Consider the following 9,737-nt stretch of genomic DNA (forward strand, 5'->3'; position numbering starts at 1 on the left):
CGTGACCTTAGCGTTTATCGTATCTAGATAAATGGTATTGCAAAAATTCAAATGAGTAAACTTTAAATAATCGTTTACCAAAAAAGGATAAAACATGTTTTTATGAAGGACACGTCATTTCTTCGGCTTGTTTGAGTCTTTATGTTTTTTTGCTCACTTTGTCATTTTATCAATCATCTCGTCTTACTAATTGTATTTGAATTTCGTTCTACATTAAAACCCATGACAAAATATTATATGATAGTATCCATCAAACGGATCTCACGGAGAAAATGAGCGCCACTGGACCATAGCGTCTGTATTCACTCGATGCGTGAACACGACGACGTAAAAGTCGGTGTGTTTCCGTTGATCGTAAAAATCGAAGCTGGCTGACGCGCCTGCACAATGCGTGGTCGGTCTTCAGCATCAGTCGTCGTTGAACCCTCGTCTCGCGAGCATCTACGACCGTCCCGTGAATCGAAAGCGTGAAGCACGTAAGTACGCTCTACGAGTACCGAATACGCCCGATGCCTACGCGCGCGAATGAATGAACTTAGGAGTCTTCTTTCATGTTTCTCGCAAATCGGGAATTTTACGGTAAAGCTACGGACCGCTTTAAGACGCACCCAACGCTTGCTCCAGGCTCTTTGTTTGTACTCTTCTTTTGTGTACTGGTTTGCGGGCCGACTAGCCTTGACCGGTTGGAGTAAGATATTAGAATAAAACGCCAAACGTTGTTCCGGTGTATACAAACACACAATAATTGTAGTACATTTTGTTGAAAGATAAAAATTCTTTATAATACTAAAAAAAAAAAATACTTAATTTTTCTGAAAATATTTTAAAAAATAAAGAATCATATATATATATATATATAGAATTTATAATTAATGATATATAATTTGCAATAAATATAGATGATAAATTTACAATAAAGTATACATAATATATATTTCCATTTATTATCAAAAGAGAGGTATAATATTTTATTTTAAAAAAAAACCCCAATTCTTTTTAGCAAATAGTACGTCATAACAAATGTGACGCTTTTATGATATCTTTATCTTAAGTAATGTAGTTTGCGAAGAAAATAAGTCCGTGAACTTCGAATGTATCGCGCATTTGTATGTACGCAATACTATGATGTAAGAATATCAGGTGTATATATATATATATATAACGTTTGCGTGGATGCGTAGTCATTTAAAGTAATGAAAACATTTGTGACTAATCAGAAACTGGTCTCAAATTTTATAAACCAATAATATAAAGCCATTGTTAGAAATTTGCCCCAAATTACATTTAACTGTACTCAATTATGCGCAATCTTACACTTGTTCTTATGGTCATATGCATAGTGCGATATTTTTTAATCGATATTAGTCACAGAATATAAGAAATGATACACAGACGTTATAAGAATAAAGAAATTACAAATAATATATATTGTCATCAAAATATAAATTTACAAGTTTCGGAGTGCTTCATGTTACATTTTGTTTTTTAAAGTAATACAATTATTCATGACAAAATAACTATTAGCGATATTGGTTAGAAATATAAAAGATACAATAATATTTATTTTTAATTGTTACGATACAAATATTGACACCTAATGATTTTAGACACTGTTTTCATTATTTCTGTCAATATTTTTCTTTAAATCAATCATATGTATCCTTGTTTTGAAAACGCACGCCTTGAAAAGGAATGAATGAGTCAGAAAGAAATTACAAAAACGGAGTCAAGGTAGTGGTGAGCGTCGTGAAAGTGTCTTCCTTTTCGGTATAAAAAGTGTGTCCCTTTTTTGTGTTACATGACCGCGATTTGTCTTTTAACGTTAAGTCTTGTTCGAAATTATTATGAACAATAACGAGACCTTGTTATCCATATCAAATTTTTGACATAATTGTTGCAGAAGATAAACAACTTATATTACCTATATTTATATTTTAATACATCGTTGTTCATAGACAATACTAAATGTTTTATTAATTGCTAAATCTTCTATATATTAATAATTTCCTATTCTTACTGTTATAATTACTTTCAGAGAGAGATTCATTTCTTTCAACTCTTCTACTACTGAACTTTTTGAATTTAATACAGTTTTTGTAATTAAAATTTTGATAGTTTAAAATAACATTTGATAAAAGTTTATTTTTTTACATTAAAATAGCGCTAATTAATAACATTTTGCAATCTATAAAGTAGACATAAAAAAAAGTGTAAAAAGAGTTCATAATTGTGAGGATAAATTTTCATCCAGAGTAATGTTAATGAAAAATATAAATAGTATTTTAAAAATCATTCCTATACATTTCTAAATTTTTTTAAATAAATGCTTCTTACAAGGAGAGGGCCAAGCAGTGTACGTACGGATTTTGCATAACTTCAAATATGTTTTAATACTATAATTTACAAGCAAATACAGGGCTCGATGCAAAATTCAAATATTCATGAGAAATTTGAACAAAAAGTTTCTCGTGCGCCTTCTGTACTTATACTATAAATATAAATGGCAGTTTCTGCTCGATTGGTGTGAAATGAACCAAACAATCACAAATAAAGCAAGGTCATGTAATATAAATAAAATTTATTACTTGTTATGCTACGCTTGCTTTTTGCCAACTTTGTTCGCGTACTCGGTATAGAAGGCGCACAAGAAATTTTTGAATCGAATTTCTCACGAATAACTTAAATATTTATTACGTCGTTCTATTTGCCTATGAATTAGTGAGAGATAAAACAATAACTGAAACATACATTTAAAGTTATATGAAAAGAATGATTTTACTGAAGTATATATTTAGCTAGATTAGATATAAATCTGAAAATAATGTTCTTGTACTATCAAAATAATTATGTGAGACGCTCAAGTCTGGTTATTAGAATATAAAAAATTTTGCAGCATTGCTCATCGTGCTTGAATTGTTTTCATAAACTTTTTAGATTTGTATCTACTTAAATTATTTGATATTTCAGTAAAATCGTTTTTTTTTTATAGTACACATACTCGGCACATATCTAGTTTTTTGTATATTTTTATTCCTGCTGAAGGAATTATAGTTACTTTCTCTTAATGTAATTGTCGTTGAGAGAAAATGATTGAGAAAATAAATTCACTGAACGTTGCTATATCAATTTCACTTGACGATTCACAGATCTAAATCTAGAAAATTCATTACCTCGCTTGACTGACTAACAAACGCTTCTTACTCAATGACGATATAAGCATTCAGAATACACGTTGTGCTATTTTAGTTTTGTTGCATTCTACCCATCTTGGGTATGTCACGGTCATCATCATACGTACCGATCCGTTTAAGTCACCCAACGATCAAGAGATGACGTAAAGTTTGTATTAGTCCAATTAAGCATGTACAATATTCGTCTATGGCGATATACAAATATTTGCAAAGCAATATTTGCCGATATTAATTTGTTGCCACGTACATTATTGATTACGGATTTTAAATCATTACGATTAGTAATAATATAATTGTATAATTTGATGTGTAATTATGTCACGAGTATATTTATATTCTTATCTTCCTCTTCTGGGAAAAATCCATGTCACACTGTACATTGTGAATGTAGATTGGATTAGAATTGTGACTTGCGAATTGTTGATTAGTCAATCGAATTGACGAATCAGCGATTCGTAAAGTTCGCAAATATAATCCGCGTTTACAATGTGTAGTATAACACGAGCTTCGAACTGAAACGCGCGTGTTCGTTAATCCGTGAGTAACATTCTCGAGAGTTACCCGATGTACCTAAATATAACATGAAAGTGGATTGTTTCGGTGCGCGTGCCCCTCGATTTCGTATTACTTCCGATTCAATAACTCTTTATTCAACAAATCATATTAATTATTAATCAAATATTTTTATAGCATACCTCATATATATATGTACACATAGATACATGTATAGTATATGTATATTTATGAATATTTAATTCAATATGAAAACACACTTAAAATTTTTATTGTGCGAAGAAACAACGTCAAATTTTGCTATAAATAATTTCCTCCACGAGAAGGCAAGTAAAACACATAAAAATGTCAACATACAAGAACTACGGAAATGATCAAAGAGTTGAATTTAGACTCGCCGTCATTAAAATAGCAATAAATGTCACGATGATATATTAAGGTCACCATGGTCACGACATGTCATCGTAGACTATACGAACACACAATTGGTTATAACGCCGTGTGCTCGTATAGTTTACGATGATATAGTCTTCCGGTTTCTGATAAACTATAAATGTAAGATTCTTGATATCGGCTAATTACAAGAATTTTTATCTGAACACATAGCAAGTGTGAGAAGATATATTCATACAAAGGAGAGTTTTATTTTTAAAAAAATCTCATTTATAAAAAAAACCTTATTTGTAGAATATACATTAATTAGCAATTTTGTATAAATTTCTTGGTTATGTACAAATATTTTTTTAATTCTTCGTATGTTCACAACTTAATACAATTTTTTATTTTCGCTTTTAAAGATAATACATTTTAATTTACACATTTTTTTAGATAAAATTGATTTCGAGAAATATAGTTTATTTTATTGTTTGCTAATAAATTATTAATTAATATTCACTTTTTGAAAATGAAAAGCTTTTTTTAAAAGATTTCTCCTGTATATAAATATTTTGTAACTAATTATATAACAAATGGGATTTTATCACGATAAAATGAGATAAAGAAACCGCTGAGTGTTCCGCAGCAAATATAAGAAAAAAAGGATTCGGTCTGCGTTCCCCGTTTGCTAATTTTATATGAAATAAACTGATTTATACTTCTCTTAACTTTTTTATTATGCTTGTACATATTTATATATACAAAATGTAATTGTGTTTCGCAGAAATTTAATAGCATGCATCACACGGTATTGTCAAACGGCGTATTACTATTTTACAATATGCAATTTATGTCTTTTTAAAAGAGGTACTTTAACACCATGTACTTCCGGTTTCGTTTATACGACTGTAATATGATTATATCGATTATCGTGTCTCCATTTCTCTTTACCATTCATTACGTTTTTATGCGACTTACATTCTGTGCTTATAGTCATTGTATTTGCATTTATACGGCGCATTTTCGGTATGAACATACACGTAATCGTAACTCATCGTGTAATTTTATAAATCTAGATGTTTTTTTCACAAGCGAAAGTGTATCTTTTTCTATTTTAATAAATAGTATGCATAATTAATTAATTTCTATATTATTTCTTTTCTATTTACAGATCAAACGAAATGACTACAATTACGAGGCTGTCGCTCATAAAATTTCTTGAGCTTGTAAGTATATTAATAAATATAAGATAATACATAAGATGTTATATTATTTGTTTTATACATATCGTATTATTTATTTTTAATAAAATTAGTATAGACTTATCATTAGAAAACTGAATTAATTACCAAAGCTTAGAAAATTAAATGGCATCATATTTTGTGCGCTATTTTTGTTTAAAGATATTACATATTTTTAATTATTTACGACACTAGATTGTTGGAGCAAAGTTTCATCAACTTTAACAGCGTAGCATTATATTATCTTTGTGAGAAAGTGTAGATATATATCAATATAGACTTAAGGAACAAATTATAGCATCCTCTTAATATTCATTTCAATATAGATTTTATACAGCATTGTAAAGAATTGAGAAAAATTATGATTGTGATAAATCAGATTTTCTTATTCACAGTCTCAATCGTATGTGTAATGTCACATTACAAAACATTAATTAACATAACTGGAAACGCACACAGGTTACACTTGCAACTAGAAGAATAAATTGCTCTAAAGAGCTCTTCTATTCTTAGCATGCGAAATTACGTAGAAAACTAAATTCTCGAGAAAGTGCGTGGTTCAAGCTGCATAAAACTATTATAGCGTTTCATGCATATATTTCCAGCCGTGAGAGAACCACTATCCTCGAGGTTGCTTCGTATTTCTTTGAGAGCTCCACCATGCCCTCGAATTTATTTTTAACGTTACTGCGCTGTTTCTTCAGATCGATTGATCCAATCATTTCTCAATTAAGATTTAAATTGTGCTTTCGAAATCAAGAAAATTAACGTCCGCCTCGAAGCTACGGGGCTTCATTGTTGATTACGATGCGACATTCCGCGCTGCATATCTTTCGCGATTCGTAAGACGGTGAGAATGGAGAGTGACATAATCCGTGCTTATTACCGCAAAGATTGTCCTCCCTCTTCTTATTACGGTTCGCTTCAAGTCATCCGGAAGTCGATTGGTGCAAGAAGCTTCCGTTAGGATTCTTTGAGTCTTACGTGCCATAAGAAGCCTGCACCTTTTGTGTAGTAAGCTCGTTTGTATTTGTAAGCGATGAAAAATTATAGCTCGATACTACATGAAAAGAACGGTTTTGCTGAAGTATTTAAAAATTTAGGATTTGAAAATAATTTTATTGTATTATCAAAATGAATATGTAAGACGCTTAAAACTATTCGAATATAGTTTCTAAAATATGAAAATTTTTTGCAGCATCGTAACATTGCTTGAATTTTCTAATTATTTTGATGGTCAACAAAATTATTTTTTGATCTGTTTAAATTTTTATTTATATTTATTAATGTTTCAGCAAAATAGTTCTTTCTGTGCAAGTTCCGATTTCAATAATGCATTTTTTCCCCGTGTTAACTTAATATAATACTAAAAGTATAAAATAGCTGTTATCTAAAGGCACCAAGTGATAAAAAGTATTATTAATTAAACAGTCTAATTAAAAAAAAAAGGCAGCTGTCTTGCTAGAAAATTTATTTCGTTGGACACATACATTTATGTAAATTGTTTTTACGCGACCTAAATTAACGCTGATTAAGGATGTATCCTGAGTTATTTTTACAAATGTATTAATATAAACTATATATAAGTATAAAAGTTATTATAACATTATGTTTTTATTGAACAACACATTTTTAAAGTTTATTTATTATTTTTATTGTTATAAACTAAAATTTAAATATAATAACAAAACTGTAAATTTTTTTGTAAGTATTTTAAGTATTTAAAATAACTGGTGCAAAGTTTTATTGCGATATACTGATAAAGATTTAAAACAAATAAATATTGTGTTTATTTAGTGGACAGCCCACGCATTGCAATAACTTTACATAATTAATCTTATATACTTACATTAAAAAATTGAAATTTGTATTATTTTATAATACATTTTCATACATTTTTATTAGCGCGCGCGCAGATTTCAAAAATATTACTATTTATTAAAATAATTTATGAATCATTAGTTATGATCCAGATAATAAACCGTTACCAAAAAAATTTATTATATTACTTTTAAATTATAATCGATTCAGAACGATCTGTAATTTTTTCATCACTTCGTTATCATTTAAAAATATCTCAGATACATTCTTAACATTATACTTGCAATATCAACAGACACGGGTAATGTTTCGGCGCTAAGAGTACGCGCAGCGATATCATGAGAGCGTGAGACTTGGCCACCCATTCAGAAATGATAACCAACATCGAATCGATGCATGTATCTTTACGTGACTACGCCTGATGCTTCCTAAATATAATTTTAGCTTCTTTCTTTGATTTCTTGGTAAAATTTTAACGACTATACAATATTATTTCGCAATTATTTCTTAGCTAAATAATGTAAAATATTTTCAGTTTACCTGCCAATGAGTCATATATTTGCATTAATTTATAAACAAAAAGCATAGCATTTAAAATGAATTTATAAATATTATTAGTACACACGCGTGACGTTGAATAAATACAAAAAAATAACTGTTCTCGTTTTGCATAAAATAAAAACATTATTATACAAATATATGAATTAAATTGACAAATATATGACTAAAATTGAATTAATAGTAATCAATATGTATAGATAAATTTATTGCGCTGCTTTCTTGACCCACAAATAAAGTACATATTTATATTGCTAATGTATAGTGTGATATAATGGCACTCCTTAGACGAAACGCTATAGTAAATGTAAATGCGATGTATGTATCACTTGCTTATCGACACGTGGGTGACCAAGTCCGAGCGATTCTTTGAGATATACTGTATTCGGTGTGTTCACGTAGATGAATGTGTTCATCGCATCGAAGGCCGACTTGTGCAATTTTAATGTTGACGCCATGGATGACTTTAAGATAAAAATTATATATTGCGAGATAAAACGCCCAGAAATTTGTGGTACATTTCTCGCTTACCTATCCATCTTCAACTTTCGTTACTTATCCATTTGCCAAAGAGAGATAATCAGTATTATTATTTAATTTTTTATATACAATTATTATTATATTATAATAAGCATTAAAAAATATTCTATATCATAGAAATAAACATTGATTCTTTTTAATTAAAATAAAAAGATCTAAATTTGTATAAATATATTGGTTTTATAAATTATACATTCTATGAACTTTTGGAATTACTTTGATTCAATCAATTTTGAGATCTGCCTTGAAAATGTTTTCATACATAATGACATACTTTATGTACATACTATTCTTACGTGCTTATAACTGTGTTAATGATCCGGTGGACTATATCAAACGATCAACATTTATGACCTGTTGTCTAAAAATAAAAACTTGTCAACTGGGACATAGTAGTGGGAAGAGTAGTGGGCAATATTTTATTTATGATGATATTGAAAGAGAGTCGATGTACCCTCTTTGGATCGACCCAGTTTCGTAGGCGATATCCGTACCTTCGCTCTTTGTAGCAAAAAAAAAACTGCTAGTTTCCGTATAATAAAAGCAAAAGATAATTGAGACAACAAAGTTTTATTTCTGATGGACCTTTGTCTTTTTTTTTATGAAAAAAAAAGAAGATATTTTAGCGCATAGACTAAGAAAAATTTTTATCCATTAAATGTACATTTCTGATTACAGCTCTTGGTGTGCATCCTTATCGGATTGCACTACAACTCCTTCAATGGTGGAGATCAACCTACCGCGATGATAACCATGGGCACCTTTGGGGGCTACCTGATTATTCTGGTCGGCTTGTTTATCGGCAGCGTGATGGGAACGCCAGTCAACCGTCGCGTGGTATGTTTCAATAGAGATATTGTGGGATAAATTTTTCATCAGATAGAAATCGTAATGTAAAATTATACAGAATGAAACGCAAAGTATGACAAGCCAATAACTCCAAAAATATGGAAGACATAAAAAAAAAACGTTTTAATCAATTGATGTAAAGAAAGCACACAGTTACTTTGAAAAATTATTCATTTTGCTTACGTATATTTATGGCAAATCATACTTTGCATGGACTACTCTATGTATAAATGGAATTCGTGGAAGATTTGAAACACCGCGAGATTCAAATGTAAATCTAAGAAAACTAGTGAAATTAAAGAAGCTATGGCTGTCTTCCAAAATTGACTGCCAGTACTGAAAATTTATAGTGCACGTAACATAAACTGTAGCATTTTCAATGCTGGCAGTAAATTTGGAACACAGTCTATGTTTAAATTACTCCCTAGTTGACACCAACAAAAAGTAACAATCATAATATTGATGTTACTTTTAATTGACATTAACTGGGTGAGTAAGTTGATACATTATTTCTTAATTTATACCCGGGAAAAATATTATATATATGGATATATTTTATAAATAATTATATATAATTGTGTATATAAAATATATCAATTTTAATTACATACTCGTAGAATTTTAAATTATATATAAAACGTTTTTCCTG

General features: G+C 29.5%; 1 protein-coding gene across 2 annotated transcripts in view; it reads left to right on the plus strand.

Annotated features, from left to right (window-relative positions):
* Window positions 1–280: 280 nt before the first annotated feature.
* LOC108751666 overlaps window positions 281–9,737 on the plus strand; it is a 10,469-nt gene continuing 1,012 nt past the window's right edge. The window contains exons 1-3 of one of the 2 annotated variants that reach the window (XM_018491965.1): window positions 281–476; window positions 5,251–5,305; window positions 8,918–9,076. In XM_018491965.1, the coding sequence (XP_018347467.1) occupies window positions 5,261–5,305; window positions 8,918–9,076 (204 nt within the window). In that variant the 5' untranslated portion in view covers window positions 281–476; window positions 5,251–5,260. Of the gene's footprint in view, window positions 477–4,171; window positions 4,260–5,250; window positions 5,306–8,917; window positions 9,077–9,737 lie in introns of those variants that run through there. The other variant, XM_018491966.1, reaches the window with a different exon arrangement.

This window comes from Trachymyrmex septentrionalis, unplaced genomic scaffold (assembly GCF_001594115.1).
Source record: "Trachymyrmex septentrionalis isolate Tsep2-gDNA-1 unplaced genomic scaffold, Tsep1.0 scaffold51, whole genome shotgun sequence".
NCBI lineage: Eukaryota > Metazoa > Arthropoda > Insecta > Hymenoptera > Formicidae > Trachymyrmex > Trachymyrmex septentrionalis.